At 42.2% G+C, this 18823-nt stretch overlaps 1 protein-coding gene across 16 annotated transcripts in view; it reads left to right on the top strand.

Annotated features, from left to right (window-relative positions):
* Positions 1–18823, top strand: part of SAMD12 (sterile alpha motif domain containing 12) — a 490839-nt gene that overhangs the window by 311380 nt on the left and 160636 nt on the right. Inside the window, exon 5 of one of the 16 annotated variants that reach the window (XM_089335613.1) lies at positions 15947–16017. The exons of the other annotated variants lie outside the window; for them this stretch is intronic. Within the exon in view, the coding sequence (XP_089191739.1) occupies positions 15947–16002 (56 nt within the window). The 3' untranslated portion in view covers positions 16003–16017. Of the gene's footprint in view, positions 1–15946; positions 16018–18823 lie in introns of those variants that run through there. 16 annotated transcript variants of the gene reach the window in all.

Below are 18823 nucleotides of genomic sequence, written 5' to 3'. Positions count from 1 at the left end.
CCCCAACTGGGACTAGAACCCTGGGTGCTGGCGCCACAGGCGGAGGATTAGCCTAGTGAGCCCCGGTGCCAGCCTTCCTTGAAATTTTTAAAGGTTATTCATCGGGTATGGACTATGCAACGAACATTATGAAATGTTTTAAGTGATTAAAATGGGATAAACATACTTATTCAATCAGTCATTTAATAACTTATTGAGTTCTCTGTGCCAGATAAGATTAGAAGTCACTACTGGACAATGGAGTCTGGTCTGATGTGGGCAATGAATTTATACATTTTTAAACCAGGCTCTTGTCTTCCTCAGAGGTAGAAATGCTAAGTGAACAGTAGTATTTGTGCAAACAAGAATACTTTATTCAGCAGTGAGGGAACAAATGTACATTCACATGTGAGTGTAAGTCACTCTACACAGAGAACTATACAACATAAATGGTCCAAAGAATTGCCCACAATCTAGAGAGAAAAGAGAAACCAAAAGTGGTACCTGTGAGAGGGAAGCTCTATCCAGGAATAGAAAGGCAAAACAGTGAAAATCTTCCATTCACGTCCAGAAGTTGACACGTGAAAAAGATGAGCGCAGTGCCTTCAAGCAAGGGCCATGGCATAAAGAGATGGCTGTCCTGTTTTCCACTCCTTTTCTATCTTCTGTACGCAGGTTCCAGACATAGCAGGTGCATTATGGGAAGTGGGATATTTTGATTGACAGGTAAGAGGGGAGACGGCAGCAGTTTACTACACCAGGCACCACAGACCTAACTAACTGCTTGCCTATCTTTATTATCTGGATCTACAGGCCTAACTAACTGCTTGTCTGTTTATCCCACATCATTCAAAACCTCAGACATTTCTGAGCCTTAGTCTTAAGGGGCTACTGAGAGATACCTACTCTCTGCTGATCAAGAACATTGTCCCTTCCTATTCTGGGTTCAGAAACCTCTACCTGTCTCATCTAATGGATCCATTTCACAAGCCAGAGGATTTTCATTCGTCACTGCCAATGGCTGTGGACCCCTCAAAGTCATCATTGCTCTTAGAAGCTGTCAAATTCTGAAACAAAGTTATCAGTTAGGATGAGCATATTTGGAAAAAGATAAACCACAAGTGGAATCCCCTTTAAGAAAGTAAAATATATTTTATTGTTTCCCAAATAGTAGGTACAGATAGATTATCTGTGCATTGTCCATGGCTATCTTAGAACATTCACAAACTTTAGTACTTGCCCAAGCAATAGACAGATTTTTTTTTTTTTATTTTTGACAGGCAGAGTGGACAGTGAGTGAGAGAGACAGAGAGAAAGGTCTTCCTTTGCCGTTGGTTCACCCTCCAATGGCTGCCGTGGCTGGCACGCTGCGACCAGCGCACCGCACTGATCCTGAAGGCAGGAGCCAGATGCTTCTCCTGGTCTCTCATGGGGTGCAGGACCCAAGCACTTGGGCCATCCTCCACTGCACTCCCAGGCCACAGCAGAGAGCTGGCCTGGAAGAGGGGCAACCGGGACAGAATCCGGCGCCCCAACCGGGACTAGAACCCCGTGTGCCGGCGCCGCAAGGCAGAGGATTAGCCTAGTGAGCCACGGCGCCGGCCAATAGACAGATTTTTGAACATGGCTTCATGAAGTATATCAGAATCTGTTACTATGACAGAAGAGCTCACTAAGGAGTTTTTCTGCCAATAGCACTTTCCTGAGAGAATCAGGCGAACAGGTTGTTAATATATATCTACTATAAATTGTGGCAACCTTGATAGGACAAGAGTAAAGACTTTACTTTTATTTCTGCTTTTTGAACAGATGTTTTAGGTCTTCAATTGGTTCACAAAAGTAAGCAGACTTGTTCTTTGCATGCACCCAAGAAGATGCAAAAAGTGGAAGTTTAATATTTGACAAATGCACTGAGCTTGGAATTTCCTGTAACTTAACTACAGTAGAAGTGCTAAGTAGCACCGGGTAAGATCCCTTCCATTTAAGGCTGGAGCTGGTCAGAGGAGAGCCTTCAAGTCTTAAATAAAATTAGGTCTCCTGGGGATATAGACTGTTGGTGACTTGGAATCTGGGACTGGAATAATTTTGTTACCGTACTCTAGCAGAGCCTTTTGCACCTGACCTAGATTAATAATATAGCTTATCTGATCTTCAGTTTCCAAATCAAAGGATATCAGGAGTAAGGAAGGGTCTTCCATATAGCATTTTGAATGAATTAAGCTTTAAAGAAGCCTTGGGTGCCATTCTCATGCTGAAGAGGGAAACAGACGATAGTTTAAATCATGTTTCTGGGGTATCTTGGCAAAGCTTAGAATTTTCTTGACTATGATTAGCCTTTTCAACTTTACCTGATACCAGGATCCCCAGTAGGCATGGGGATGATAGGAGATCTCTACAGCAGTAGCTACTTGCTCCTTACTTTAGACACAAAAAAGGTCCACTGTCACAAGGTCATTGACCTTGGAAGGCAAAAGTGAGGAATTAATTCCTGTAACAGGGCTTTGGAGAAGTCTAGAATCCTTCTGTTCCAGTTGGAATAGCTTCTATTCATCCCATGAAAGTAACAAGGACTAGTGGATATTTGTAATTATTTGCTGAAGGCATGTTAGTAAAGTCTGTCTGCCTCTTCACCTGGGTATGTTCTTCTTTGCACAGGAGTGAACAAAGGAGGTGGCTTGATGTGCTATTATTAACCACCAGGGTTATTTTGCAAACAGAGGACAGGAATGAGTTACTTTGCTTGTAACACTATGCAGTTGTTTCCCTCCAAATACTTAAGAAACAATTTGCATCAAGGATCCTCTTTCTGGATGGGTGGAGTCATGCATTTCCTTAATGATTTTCTCTCCAGCTTGCTGCATGTGCATGTAATACAAGGACAGGGTATTTGGAATCTGTAACGCATTGGCCTTTTCCTAATTGCAAGGCTCTAGTCACATTACTTTCAGATGGCAAGAGTAGCCATACTGAGGTCATGGCATACCTTGAGAGATACCTCAGATGAGTCTAACAAAAGAGCCTGATATTTTGTGAAACATCTTCCTGATAACCATTGACATTCTTTAATCTCTAGGACCCTCTGAACCTGGTATGGAGTGTGAACCTCAGGTAACTGACCCAAAGTCAGGTTAGTGGTTTTTTCCACCAAAAGTGCTATTGTAGCAACTACCCTCAAGCATGCAGGCCATCCTGCAGCCACTGAATCTAGCTGTTTAGAAAAAAACAGGCCTCTGGTCATGAGAGTGGACCCAATCTAGGTAGTACAGCTAAAGCTATTCCCTCTTTCTCTACTACAGAGCGAATGGTTGTCCAATTTAGGGACTCCTGGAGCTGGAGCTTCTGTTAATAGCTCTTTAGCGCTCCGGAAGGCTTTCTCCTACTCTCCTGGTCAGTGAAGTAGGCCTGTGTCAGGACCCTTTAAAGCCTCATATAAAGTTTTGGCTATCAACCCAAATCCTGGAATCCACATTTTAGAAAACTCTGCCCTTCCTAGGAATGTCGTTAGCTGTTTCTTTGTGGTGGTTCTGTACATAATATAGCATCCTTTCTCTTCAGTGAAAGTGCACATTTTTTCATAGAATATATCCTAAGTAGTTTACATCTTGTTTAGAAATTTGAGCTTTGGTTGGGGAAACTCTATATCCCTATTTTCCTAAAAGTTTAATACTTGGATAGTATTCTGAGTTTTCCTTGGACAAGGGGCTGCAAATGAATACCCTCTAATTCTTTACATTCTTTAATTGGAACAGTTTCTGTGGAAGAGCAATTATCTTGAGGGAAGTAGCCAGTGATGATAGTATATCCCTTCTAAGCAAAGGAAATGGACATTCAGACATCACCAAAAACTGGTGAGAGATAAGAACATCTTCTATTTGACAAAGTAAATTTCCTAGAACAAGGTTTACTACCAACTTCCCTAATAATACAACTCTCTGAGGTTTGGAGTCCTGCATGAGAAGTTGCTACAGAGTGACTTCTGCTCTTAATGTAACAAATTAACACTGCAATCTATGATTTCTGTAATCACTTAAAGCTCTTGGTATGAGATGCTTAGGCTGTGGAAGCCGCCTAAGTCCTAAGACCCCATCATTCTTCAGACAAGGCCATGAGCAAAGTGGAAGTTCTATTCTCCCTTCAGAGGGTGGGAACATTCTCTCCTTTGCTGAGCAGTTCTCTTGCACTGGACCATGGACCACAGAGGTCCTTCATGGACAGACACTCCCTGCACCAGTGTCTTGGCTTCCACATCTGAAATACTCTCCCATGGGTTTTCAGCCAGACCAGAGTGCCTCTTGGGCTGATTCTGAGGTGCTGGGCAGTGCCTAAAGCAACTGCTGTTTTATGAACATGCTGTCTGAACTGCTTTCCACATGAGAGTCCCTTTTCCTCTTTAGCACTGTCTATATTATTAAACTTCCCAAATTCTATTTTTAGCATAAGGCTCATGGGGATTTGGGGCCCCATGAAGTTTCTGAAACTCTACCCGTGGGAGTTAGTCCATAGGATTAATTGCAGAACTATATGCAGGTAAAAGTCTCTACAGAACCTGAAAAGACAAAAGCAGACATGGTTCTCTACAAGCCTCATTACTTCAATCCTTGCATTGGATGAAATCTGGCATCCCAGAATTTCCTCTTTGTGTACAAAGGTGGGATTTCCTGTTTCAGCCTGCTTGGAGCCTCCCCTGAAGGTCAGTCTAGATCTGGGGTATCACCAATACCCAATGCCCCTTGAATTTTCCTAACTACCAAACCTAGGGTAACTGGTCAAGAGGTGTACTGCCAAGTCATTAGGATGCCAGTACATCAGAGGAATGATTGGGGCATTTTCCCAGCACCCCAGATGAGCTTGGGACTGTCATCAGTACTGCTAGAGGTCAACCTCTAGGGGCACTGTACCTCCCACCTGGAGTCTTAGCTCCTGGATGAGAGAACCAGTGTAAAGCTAAGACCAGTTGTCAGAGTTTTCCTTACGCCATGAAGCTCTGCCTTGCATAGGGTATTCAACCCCTAAGGGGCCATAAATCTCACCTACAGTATATGCTCCAGGGTGGGGCCAGTGTCCATGCATCTTCAGATGTTGTAGCTGAGAAATCCCAGCATTAGTATTTCTCAAAGCTGACCTCTGTGGTAAGGGAGGGCTTGACTATGTATTAACTGTTAGGTCCCATTTGGCTAGCAGAAACCACAGTCATACACCAGGAACCAAAAACCAGCTGCATTTCTCTTGGCTACTAGTTGTCCTAGAGCAGAGAGGTTGCAACAGCTATCAAGCCCTAATTAAACTGTAAGTAGGCTGGCTGCCATTCAAACATGGCTAGCACTGGCCCACCTTTCCTGGAACGGGAGAGCCAGAAGGGAGGTCCTTACTTCCTTACTTCTGATAGAGAACAACTTCCGAGCCTTTTGGCAGCTGGATGTAGTCAGTAGATAATGGGAAATGGCTCTTCGCCCTTCCTCCTTCCCCCTTCCAGTAAGCAAAGGAGAGGGACAGGTGCCATGGGTTGAGCAGAATATAATACAGAAGACAAAGCCAGGTCAGATACCAGTTAGGCAGCAGTTACAGCTCAGTGCTAAGAACCAACCTGTTCCAGTGTTTCCATAGCAGAGCCGGTGAAGAGCAGTCTTTTTAATGATGTTTCCTGCCTGAGGCTGCCCTACAATTACCAAGGCAAAAAACAGAAGAATAAACTCTTGCATTTCAAAAGCTCACTGATCTGAGAAGAGAGGGGCAAAACCCTTTAAACTGACCAAGTGATTTTCCCATAACATGAAAAAAATGCAACCAATATTTATTCACCAACTGCCATTTTAGGGTTATATACTCCTGGCTGGCTTGCCATTGTGATTTGGGCAATGAATTTATTAATTTTTAAATCAGGCCATTGTCTCCTACAAAGATAGGAATACTTAGCAGAGACTGGTATTGTGTGCAAACAAGAACAGGTTATTCAGCAGTGAAGGAACAAATATACATATGTTCACATGCAGGTGTGGGCAGAGCACAATATACAGCGTGAGTGAGCCAAGGAGTTGCACACAAACCAGGGAGGAAAGGGAACTCAAAAGTGATACCTGTGAGAGGGAAGCTCTGTCCAAGAATAAAAAGGTTGGAGAGTGAAAATCTTCCATTCACACACCAACAAGATGAGCACAGTGCTTTCAAGAAATGTCCACAGTGGGAAAAGGCCACACTCCCAACTTCTACTCCTTTTATAAACTCTGTGTGCAGGTTCCAGATTTAACAGGTGCATTATAGAAAGGCCAACATTTCGATTGACAGGTAAGGAGTGGGAAGGGATGATGGCAGCTTATGACATAGACCTAACTGGCTGATTGCCTATTTATCCCACATTAAGTCTGTGGGGTGTGTAGTGCCTGACACGTAGAGCAGTGATCCTAGTCCTTGGTTTCATTTTCTTCAGTTTCAGTTACCCATGGTCTGAAAATATTAGATGGAAAAATTCCAGAAATAACTTCTAAATTGAATTCCTTGGGCAGGAAATTGTGTTAGTGGTTAAGAGTTCACTTGGGATACCTGCATCCCATATCATAGTGTCTGGGGTAAGTCCCAGCTCTGCTTCTGATCTACCTAATGTACACCCTGAAAGGCAGAGTACACCCTGATGGCTCAAGTACTTGGGTTCCTGCTCCCCACATGGGAGACCAAGACTGAGTTCTTGCCATCTGCCTTGCCCAGAACTCAGATTTTGCAGGCATTTGGGGACTGGACAAGTAAATAGAAGATACTCAGTGTGTGTTTGTATGAACAAATCTAAACAAAGTATATACATATGCATAAATTATATATAGATAGATTTTTCTCTATCACTCGGTTTTTTTTTTTTTTTTTTTTTTTTTTTTTTTTTTTTTGACAGGCAGAGTGGACAGTGAGAGAGAGAGACAGAGAAACCTTTTGCCGTTGGTTCACACTCCAATGGCCGCCGTGGCCGGCACGCTGCGCCAGTGCACCGCGCTGATCCGAAGGCAGGAGCCAGGTACTTATCCTGGTATCCCATGGGGTGCAGGGCCCAAGCACCTGGGCCATCCTCCACTGTACTCCCTGGCCACAGCAGAGAGCTGGCCTGGAAGAGGGGCAACCGGGACAGAATCCGGCGCCCCGACCGGGACTAGAACCAGGTGTGCCGGCGCCGCAAGGCGGAGGATTAGCCTAGTGAGCCGCGGCGCCGGCCCACTCTGCCTTTCAAATAAATAAATACATAAATTGCATTCCTTTCTGAATAATGTGAAATCTCATGCTGTCCACTCTTTCTTGCTTAGGATGTGAATCATATTTTTGTCCAGGTTGTCTATATTCTATAAATTACCTGCCCATTAAGCACCTAATATCCATCTCAGTTACCAGATGGAATTTCAGGGTACCATGTGTTTGTGTTCAATTAACCCTTATTTAATAATGGTCCAAAAACACAAGGATGGTGATACAAAGGAGGCACCAGGGCATAAAATATGGCAGGACAGATTAACTCTGGAACTATATGACACTATATGACAACTGTGCCATGTATATAGGTAAAAACGTGTGTGTGTGTGGGTGTGTAGGTGTGTGAGGTTTCTACTATACATGATTTTACACATTCATTAGGGATGTTCCTTAATGGTAATTTGTTACACAGCATAGAAAACAAACACAGACACTCTCTTAAAATAGGTAGGCTGCCCTTGCCCTGACTGTTGATGAACAACTTAATACGCTATTCCTCTTAGTATTTTTGTTTGTTTGTTCTACTTAATACTTTTGGTTGAATACTGTAATCAATACACAGTTATTCTCAAGTGTTGAAAATTAACTGAAAAGTGATCCCTGTTAAATATGAGAGTGGGAATAAGAGAGGGAAGGGATGTGCAATTCGGGACATGCTCAAGCTGACTTACCTCAAACGGTAGAGTTAGAAACATACCAGGGGATTCCAATTCAATCCCATCAAGGTGGCATGTACCAATGCCATCTCACTAGTCCAAGTGATCAATTTCTGTTCACAATTGATCATAATGATAGGACTAAGAGCCAAAGGGAGCGCATAAACAAGAATAGTGTCTGCAAATACTAGCTGATAGAATAAAAAAGGGAGAGAACAATCCAACATGGGAAGCGAGATACACAGCAGACCCATAGAATGGCAGATGTCCTAAACAGCACTCTGGCCTCAGAATCAGCCGTTAAGGCATGCGGATCTGGCTGAAAAGCCCATGAGAGTATTACAGGCATGGAAAGCCAAAACACTCTGGCAAAAACAAACAAACAAACACCTAAATGAAAGATCTCCGCAAGTGAGATTCCAGTGGAAAGAACAGGTCATCAAAGAAGGATGTACCTTTCTCTGAAGGGAGGAGAGAATTTCCACTTTGACCATGGCCTTGTCTAAATATGATCAGAGTCAGTGAACTCATAGCCTTGGCAACTCATGACAAGAGCCTAGGGTGATTACTGATGCCATAAACAAGAGTGTCAATTTGTTAAGTCAACAACAGGAGTCACTGTGCACTTACTCCTCATGTAGGATCTCTGTCCTTAATGTGCTGTGCATTGTGATTTAATGCTATAACTAGTACTCAAACAGTATTTTTCACTTTGTGTTTTTCTGTGTGGGTGGAAACTGTTGAAATTTTTACTTAATATATGCTAAACTGATCTTCTATATATAAAGAGAATTGAAAATTAATCTTGATGTGAATGGAAGGGGGGAGGGAGAGGGAAAGGGGAATGTTGCAGGTGGGAGGGAAGTTATGGGGGGGGGAAGCCATTGTAATCCATAATCTGTACTTTGTAAATTTATATTCATTAAATAAAATTTAAAAAAATAGGCTGGCTGCAAAGAACTCACCCAAGACTTTTGGATGTGAGAAAATCATATTCCATTCCAGAAGACTGACCTATTAGTTCTTAAGCTTTTATTCTGCTTTCCCAGAACACATACTGAAAGGGTAAAGTAATAATTTGAATTCTTCATTGGGAAACAAATACAGTTAAAGTAGAAATGGCCATTGATGCTCACCTTGCACAAGTAGACTGTCTCCCAACCACACATAGGAAATCCTAAATGAACCATCATTTGTGGTAAAAGCCCCTTGGGTACACAGAACACGGAGAAACTCTGAGGCCCCTCATACACTCACTGCCACTTGGCCTCCTGTAGAACAAGCATGCTTTTGACTCCACCTCTGGTTCTGGTTTTTAACCTTAAGTGGTCTGTAGACAAAACTAAGTTTAAAGGGCTAGAAAGTTGAGTTTTCAACAGCTTAAGGAGTTAACTCCACAAAATAGGCACAAACATAGTCTTTAAATAAATCATCCTTTTGACTTCTCTATAGCATAACAAGAGCTAAAATTATGACAGCATGGCAGTTTCCATTGTGAAGGCAGTTGTACTAGGGGTCAATTCAATGGTCCCTGGGGTTAAGCCTGCACTGGGGTCAGGAACTGCTAGGTTTTCTGTTTCTTCGTCCTTAAAATAGCTCTTGGTATATGCTAAGTGTGGTGACAGTAAAGATAATTGAAATAATTATCACTTCAACTCCAGGGAGCCCATACTATTCAAGCCCTGGGCATACAAAGTAAATGTTGAGAAAGAGTTGACTTCTTTGTTCCTTGGTAAGAATGTGGAGGGTATTGTCACTAGCTGGAGTCTTACTGCCCAGGTGGAAAAGAAATGGTGATTTGAGTAGATCTTGAGTGGGGTAGGAAAGGCTGCAACTTAGCAGCTCCACTCCAGATCCTATAAGGGCAGTTCTGGAGAATATTCAGACTTAAACATTTATCGAGCACTTGTTATGGATTGGTTACTTAGTAGGCTCAAGATAATACCTGAAAATCTTTTGGATCAGTGATTATTTCAGAAAGCTAGACTTGTGCAAGTCTTATGAGAATTGGTATGTAGGCCCAGGATACTTGATCCCACATGAGGCCAGTACAAATAGCATTACATAATCACTATTGTTTATTACATGCTTTATTATGTATCAACACTATTCTAAACACGCTGTTTTCTTTGTCATTGTACATTTACAGCAGTTCTGAGATAGATAGAGGTTTTTTTTTTTTTTTAAAAGATTTATTTTATTTATTTGAAAGGCAGAGTTACAGAGAGAGGTAGAGACAGAGAGAAAGGTCTTCCATCTGCTGGTTCACTACCCAGATGGCTGCAACGGCTGGAGCTGTGCCGATCCGAAGCCAGGAGCCAGGAGATTCTTCCAGGTCTTCCAAGTGGGTGCAGGGGCCCAAGCACTTGGGCCATCCTCCACTGCCTTCCCAAGCCACAGCAGAGAGCCGGATTGGAAGAGGAGCAGCCGGAACTAGAACCTGTGCCCATATGGGATGCTGGCACTTCAGGCCAGGACTTTAACCCATTGCACCACAGTACCAGCCCCTAGAGGTTATTACTATCTCTATTTTGCAACTCAAGAAATTGAAGGACATGAAGTGAACATTTAGCCTAGTGGTTAAGGTGCCTACATCCCATATTGAAATACCTGAATTTTACTCCCAGCTCAGGCTCCTGACTCCAGCTTCCTGATAATGCAGACCCTGGGAGGCAGCAGTGATGACATAAATAATTGGGTTCCTGCCACCCACATAGGAGACCTGATTGCTGTTCCTGGCTTCAAGCTTCAGCCATGGCCCATGCATCTGGGGAGTGAATTTGCAGATGGGAGGATTTCCCTCTCCCTCTCAATTATTTAAACAGATAAATACTTTTTTAAAGAAATTGAGGCACACACAAGTTAAGTGATTTAAAGCAGGTCACGTTATTCTAAGAAGTGATGAAGCTAGGATTCACATCCAAAGAGCATATGCTCTTAGATGCCTGCTGTGTTTGTTGTTTTAACCGAATATACTGGGAATGTAATACTTCATCCTTGCTCTCTGCCAGGTACTTCAGTTACAGCTGAGAACACAGTATAAATAGTCCCTGTCCCAGCTGGTTTTAGAACCTGATGAGAGATCATATTAGTTTACTAGGGTGACCATAACAAAGGACCACAGACACAGTGGCTTAAACAGCAGACACTCATTTCCCAGTATTCTGGAGGCTGGGAGTCCAAAATCAGAATATCAGTAGGATTAGTGTCTCCTGAGGCCTTTCTCCTTGGTTTGTAGATGGCTGATATCTCCCTGTATCTGTACAATGTCTTCCCACTGAGTGTTGTCTGTGTCCTAATGTCCTCTTATTTTAAGCACTTCTGTCATATTGCATTAGGGCCCACCCTAATGAACTCATTTTAACTTAATTATCTCTTTAAAGACCCTGTCTCCAAATATGAGGGAACTTCAAGAATTCATGGAAAGTGGAATTTGAAAAGTTTATTTTGGTGCAAACAACTTTTGAAATCCATGCATACACATAAAATTACATTTTAAGGTAGTAAGGTTAGGAGTCCAATATATGTGTTTTGGAGGGAAAACAGTTCAGCCCATAGCAGAGATATGGGTTAAGGAAGAAAGAGAACACACACAATTGCTCCCTTACAATGGAATTACTTCTTGATAAACCTGTAGTAAGTTGAAAATATCCTTAAGGTGAAAATGTACTGAGTACATTGTTGCTTAGCTCCCATGTTTTTCCTCTCATGATCATATAGCTGACTGACAGCTGCAGCTCACTGCCATTGCCCAGTGTGGAGAGAGAGTATCATATGGAATATCACTGGTTGGAGGGGTGGGAAGGAGGGATCAAAATTCACATATTTGAAGCATAGTTTCTACAGAATGAGTATCAGATTCACACCATCATAAAGTCAACAGATCTTAAGGTTAATTATTGTACGTTGAAGGAAGTCTATGTCTATATACATATATATGTATACACACACACATATAGATTTTAATGTCATACCCTATATGACTGATCCATCTCATTTTCTTTAGAAAGTTGTTTTATATCTCTAACTTCCTAACAAAGTACATGTTAAAATACTTTCTATTCTCCGCATATTACCATATTCTTCTCTCGTGAATTGGTGCAACTCACTTGGAGTCCTGGAACATGCTCAGCCAATTGGTAATCTCTCTTAATATCCTAAGCTAAGTGTATTCCCAGGTTATTTTTATCCTGCTTTGGCCTCTCTACTATTGATTTTGTCATCCGGTGGCCAATTTTGACTCATAATGATAAAAGGGCATGCAAGGAATATTGCTGAAACTATAACAAAGACATTTTTAAAGTACCTAATTGCAGTTGTTAGAATGCAGGTTTTATAGGGATTTAAATTTGCTTTTAAGGTAATTGCCAAAGAAGCAGAAGATAAAGATAAGTAGGAAATGAGGATTTATCTGAATTTAACAGAAGTCAACATGAATATCACTGCTATCTGAAGTTGACCATTGGTTGTTGGAAAAATCTATGTATGGAGGCATGTAAGAGTTCCTGGCATGCTTAAAATTGGTTATCATTTTCCCATGCCAGGGAGGAATCTCATGAGGAGCTATAGTGCATTGCCCCCGCAACTGCATTGTTCAGTTAGCACATTCCTTGCTGATATCCTACCTATAGGAAATGAGATGTACAAACATACTGTTGAAGTGTGGTTAGTGCAATAGAGGAAAAATGGAGCAGCCAGTGCTGTGGCATAGCAGGTAAAGCTGCCTCCTGCACTGCCAGCATCCCATAAGGATGCCAGTTGGGTTCTGGCTGCTCCTCTTCTTCTTTTTTTTTTTTTTTAAGATTTATTTATTTATTTGAAAGTCAGAGTAACACAGAGAGAGGAGAGGCAGAGAGAGAGAAAGGTCTTCTGTCCGACGGTTCACTCCCCAATTGGCCGCAACAGCCGGAGCTGTGCCAATCTGAAGCCAGGAGACAGAAGCCTCCTCCAGGTCTCCCGTGTGAGTGCAGGGGCCCAAGGACTTGGGCCATCTTCCACTGCTTTCCCAGGCCATAGCAGAGAGCTGGATCAGAAGCAGAGCAGTCGGCTCTCGAACCGGTGCCCATATGGGATGCCAGCACTTCAGGCCAGGGCGTTAACCCGCTGCGCAACAGCGCTGGCCCCCTGGCTGCTCCTCTTCTAACCCAGCTCCCTGAGAATGTGCCTGGGAAAGGAGCAGAAGATGGCCCAAGTCCTTGAGCCCCTGCACCCATGTGGGAGCCAGAAGAAGTTCCTGGCTCCTGGCTTTGAAACATCTAACAAAACAGTTTTCTGAGACTTAAAAATGTGAGTTTTGAAGTCCTCAGGCATCTATGTCAAGGTTGCTATGGGAGTGGGATACACACTTGATCACCAAGCATTCCCAACCTTTTCTCAGATCAGGCTTTGTTTTGTGCCAAATACTGGAGTTAGATGTGCAGGCTCCAGGAGACATAGGTGTGCCTCTTTCACCGAGTTGCAGGTCACCATTTGTGCATATCATCAGACACTTCAGATAAAATGTTGTTCAATTAAAGTACCAGAAAAGACCTTGAGAGGGACCAGAAGCTGTGCTGAAGAAGAGAGACAATGAAACAGCATGACAGGGCCATACAGTGGGTGTCGTGGCAGCCTCCACCAGCTCCCCATCCCCGGCACCACCTTTGTCAGTGTTGGAGTGAAGATTCACAGAGTGGCTCAGAGCATGGTCTTCCCAGTCGGAGTCTAAGTTGTGACCCCAGTTCTGTCCCTCATTGCCTATATAATCTTAGGCAAGCGACATATCTTCTCTTAAAGTAAGAGTTCTGTGCTGTAAAATGAGTACAGAAATGCTTAGGTTACAGAGTTGCTATGAGGAAAAAAGGTTTTTTTTGGTAAATTAATTATTAGCACAGATCTCAGTAAATGGTAGATAGAAACTGGCTTTTCCTCTAAGAACACATTCTTCCCAGAGATTAGTGTAGGGATGAAATATAGATTTGATAATGCTATTGTAATAAATCAAACACTGAATTTTTGTTAACATTTTGCAATCATTTCAAAACACAGATGGGAGAAGGCATTGTATAGGGGATATATAGCTTTATCACTTCAATTCACTTGCTTCAGATGCAGGCCCATTTCCTTGGCAAGCAGAATCGCAGTCAGAGGTGTACCGTAACTAGAGACAGGTTTTCATTGTGAACAAGTCTAGGGGATGCTGTGGAATCGTCTATATAGAGTTGTGCATTTGGATCTTTTTGAAGGTGTCATTTGATCTGAATGAGTAGCTTATTGAGGAATCACTTCTGAAGTTTCTCATGGGTTCTTTCTGACTACATAGGAAGGACATTTTATAGGGTACAGAGTCATTGCTGGCATTAGTGTAAGGACTAGAAGAATCCCTCTCACCACTACATTGCAGTTTATCTAGGCTATATGTACTGTTGCTCTGTATTCTTGCGTTCATTATCAAGAGTACCTTGTTTGTAAATGTTCTAGTAGGGAGTACTCATAATCATTATCCAAGTGAGCAAGTGGTTTTACTATGTTCTGTGAGCCTGGCACTGTTTTGACTCAGAATAAAGAAGACAGACTCCTTCTTATTAGTTCTTGTCTCTGCCAACATGTTTTAACTAGAGAACAATTCAGGACTACCTATGATTTAATGAATATTCAAATCATATATAGTTAAGTAACTCTAAAACACCTCTGTCATATATAGCTTTCTGAAATGATGTACAGATTGTAGATCTGCCCTGTTCAATCCAGTACCCACTAAGCATAGATGACCACTGAGCATTTGATTGATGATTAGTGTGAATAAGGAACTTTTTTATTACTTATTTTCATGCTATTTGGAAGACAGAGAGACAGAGACCTTCCATCTGCTGGCTCACTACCCAAATGCCTGGTGCAGGGTCAAGCCAAAGCTAGGAACCCAGAAGTCCATCCAGGTCTCCCTTGTGGGTGGCATGGATCCAACTACCTGAGTTGTCACCTGTGGCCTTTCAGGGTATACATAGCAGGAGACTAGAATCGAGAGTAGAGCCAGTACTCAAACCCAAGCATGGTGATATGGAATGCAGCCCACGTGGTATCCCATCTGCTGCATCAAATATCCAACCTGAATTTTAAATTTAACTTTAATTCACTTAAATTCAGATTCCCACCTGTGACTTCCTGCTACCATATTGAGCATCAACTCAGTAACTCAGAAGTTGTGAACTCCAAGAACTCAAGAAGGCAGTAGGACTTCCACTAGGGCCTAGAAATAAGGAGGGAACTGGGGGACCACTGGATCTGGGCTAATAGCAAGATCAAAGGCTGGGAGGAGGGGAAAACTATGTGGTTTGTGAATGTAAGGAAAGAAAAATGAGGGAAGTACCATGAGAGAGACTTTCTGAAAATATTAGGAGAGAAAGCTCTAGTCAAGACATTCCTTATTTCACAAGTTTGTTATCAGTATTTTACCTGCACCAAGCCTCCTGTTACTGGGGATAGAGATTGCATGTGTCAGCTTTTTTTAAGCTTTTTATAAATAACGGGTTTCCACAGAGCTGGACCATATAATGCGCAATTGTTCATTGAAATTTTCAATAGCAGTCAAAAGGGCATCTAAAGAGAATTCAAAGAACAATTGCTCGGCCACTCACAAGGCAGGTTGTTCAGTCTAGCCAGGACAAGCTGCAGCATGGGCTGAGGGGAATTAGGGGAGGGAGTGTGTTCAGAGGTCTGGGGAGAGCCAGAGTCTTGCAGAAGTCAGCCAACCAGAGGGAGGAGGCCTGACAGAGGGAGGCAACCAAGTGCCAGAGACAGCAAGTGTCACCAGGGTGCGCAAAGGAAGATAGCTGCCTCTCATTTCCTACCTCCTATTGCCACTGCTCACTGGCAGAAGCTGGAGAGCAAGGGGTCACGGTTGTGCAGTCCACGGGGCTCAGCCTGCCACAGCACAGATGTGGATGGAGAAGTACAGGTGGATCTCAGGGAAGGGGAGGGAAAGAAAATGGAAATAGCACTTCTGAAGAAAAATTAAAAAAAGAGGAGTGTCTTAGTGTGGGCTATGTAACAAAAGTGCCACAGCCCAAGTGGCTTAAAGAACAAAAATGTTTGTTCTCACTGTTGTACAGGCTGCAAGTCTGAGATGAGATGTGATGCGGGTGCTAACAGATCCAGTTTCTGGTAAGGGCCTTCGTCCTTGTTTGTGGACAGTTGTCATCTTGCATATCTTCCAATGCAGAACAAAGGGTGAGGAATTTCACTTCTTACAAGGCCCCTAACCCCATTGTGAAGCCTCTGCCCTCATGGGCTCATCACCTCCCAAAAGGCCCTATCTCCAAATACTATCACACTGGAATTTAGGGTTTCTACATTAAATTTTTCAGGAACACAAACATTAGGTCCATAGAAAATAATACAATGGAAACCCTTTAAATGCCTAATAGTTGGTTATATTATGACAAAGCCTTGAAATTATATGTAATGAGAGAAAATGCTCACTAGATATTAAGCGGAAAAAAAATATGAAAACAGCACATCCAGGAATATAAAAATATTTTAATAATGCATATACAATAAAATGTAAATATATATTACTTTCACACATAGAAAAGAATACTGAAAAGAAATGCATCCATGTTTTAACAAGTGCTATCCCTGGAGGGTGGCTTAACAGTGATCTCTAACTTCCTTCTCTGAATTCTCTTGGACTTTCCAAATTTTCTAAAGCAGCAAGATCATGGTATCTTTTGTAATCTGGAACAATGTTTCTGTTGTTTTTGATCTGCCTGCAGGGCTATATTGCATCAGGAGAGGTATGTGACCAAGTTCCTTTTTATCCTTCGTTCCCTGGCTCTCCTGTTAGCTTAAGTGTCCTTGTCTGTACATTTCAGCAGTGGCCAGGCCCCTGCACTGCATTTCTTAGAGTATTAAAAATAGGATGAGTTAATAAAGTGCTCTTCTTTTAAAATATCCCACTGAGAAGCCCTCAGGACCTGGAGAATAGCTTGATTTCCTATTGATCTTTTCATTGCCTCAATTATTTCCTCAATCATGGTTAGTTAATTTAGATCCCCACCAACCACCTTTCCCCATTGTCAATGACATTTGTCTGTTAAATATGAATCTTTGGTGGCACTTCCATTGTGATATTGACAGTTGCATAATGCTTTATTGGCATCTGTAAGAATAGACCATATTTCTTAGGAGCTATGGAAACCTTTTTTTTTTTTTTTCTGAGCCACCTAAGCATAGCCAGTGTTTTGTGCTCTTGTAATCTTAATCTTAAAAACAGTAATCCATCTGTTTCATTGTTTTATTTGTTTCTAATAGGAAAAAAAAAAATTCCCCCTACAGTCTCACTGATCTGTAGTCATGTGGCTTTGATGGACTCATATAAGGAAATTATATCCAGTATTTTCATATTAGCTATCATTTCAGTAAATGCACTCCTTCTCCTTGGCTTGCTTTTTAACCTCCAGCTGTTACCCAATTATTAGTTCTTGGATGACTGCTTCAGCAGCATTACTGTAGTACTTGCTTGTAGGAGATATTAATAATACTAAGCAGTTTGTAAATGTGCGGTGTTACACACATGTAAGGATTACTGTTGACATCCCTAATTGTTACCATGATTTTGTCATGGTAAATTAGGATTCTTGTAGTTATAAGGAGCAGAAATTAACTTAAGGTGACTCCAACATGGCAGTGCAGTTTGGAGGGCCAGTCCCAATGTACCCACTGGTGGTTTCTGACAAGGCTCCAGAGCAGAACAGCAGAGGCGCAGGAAGAATTAGAACTCTCTCTGGAAAACCAGCAAGAATCCAATCATATGTGCCGTTTTCCACTTTTTTCTGCTTTTCTACCTACTACCTTCTTTGGTCTTCAGACACAATATCTGTTATCTGTATGACATCTCACAGGACGGTAGAAAATGTCTGCCCACTCTCTGTATGTTTTCTGTCTGTGCTAGAGCCCTTGAAACTCTTTTAAGTGCTCTCTTGGCTTTGCTTCTTTCTGCCCTATTTATGTTCTGACCCTCCCCAACACGCTTTCAAATTCCCTGTACATGAACACTGATAGGTCCAAGTTTCCACCAATCAGCAACAGCTAAAGCAGGACTTTGGTATGTGTCCTGCATCACCTGGAAACATCCCCTGTGCCCTGCGGTCTTTGTGAGATTGTCAGAAGTTTGAAAAAGTGTTCAATATAGGGACTGGCATTGTGGCACAGTGGGTTAAGCTGCTGCCTTCAATGCCAGCATCTCATATGAGGGCTGATTCTAATCCCAGCCGCTCCATTTCTGATCTAACTCCTTGCTAATAAAGCAGCTGAAGCTGGCCCAAGTGCTTGGGCCCCTGCCATACATGTGGGATACACAGATGGAGTTCCAAGCTCATGGCTTCAGCCTGTCCCAGCCCCTGCCATTGCAGCCATTTAGGGAGCTAACCAGTGGATAGAAGATTGTGTGTGTGTGTATGTGTGTGTATGTCTCCATCTCTCTCTATAATTCTGCCTTTCAGATAAATAAATAAATCTTTTGAAAAGGAAAAAAAGATATTTACCATAGTGAGTGCTTTTGTTATACTTAATGTTATGGAGATATGAATTTGCCAAATTATGATTTTCTTTTGCCTTACCAAGTAGAGAAAGAAACATATGTTTAGTTAGTTCATCAAGATGGAGCCATTGAAAAGTGAGTTGTAAAGATTTATGTCCCATATGGCAAGAAAGAGCAAGTGATGGTCACAGAGGCATATCGGGGAGATGATGGTATATAATCGAAGAAACTAAAGTAAAATATCAGAACTAGGAATGATATAAAGAAAGGAAAAAGAGAGTGGGGTTTCCTCTTGTCAATATGGCTGCTTGGGTGCCACATTGATTAAGAATCAGCTATGCTGTGAACTGAACATCAGATGACACTTATTTCATGAGGCTTCCATCCTAGAAATAAGATCTGCTATGAGACAATAAAAATGCCATTGACCTTTCTATTTGCATCTTAC

The sequence above is a fragment of the Oryctolagus cuniculus genome, chromosome 6, assembly GCF_051225735.1.
Source record: "Oryctolagus cuniculus isolate XC-2025 breed Fujian yellow rabbit chromosome 6, ASM5122573v1, whole genome shotgun sequence".
In the NCBI taxonomy this organism is placed as follows: Eukaryota; Metazoa; Chordata; class Mammalia; order Lagomorpha; family Leporidae; genus Oryctolagus; species Oryctolagus cuniculus.
The sequence above is the reverse complement of the archived record's forward strand: the minus strand, read 5'-3'. Positions and strand labels throughout refer to the sequence as shown.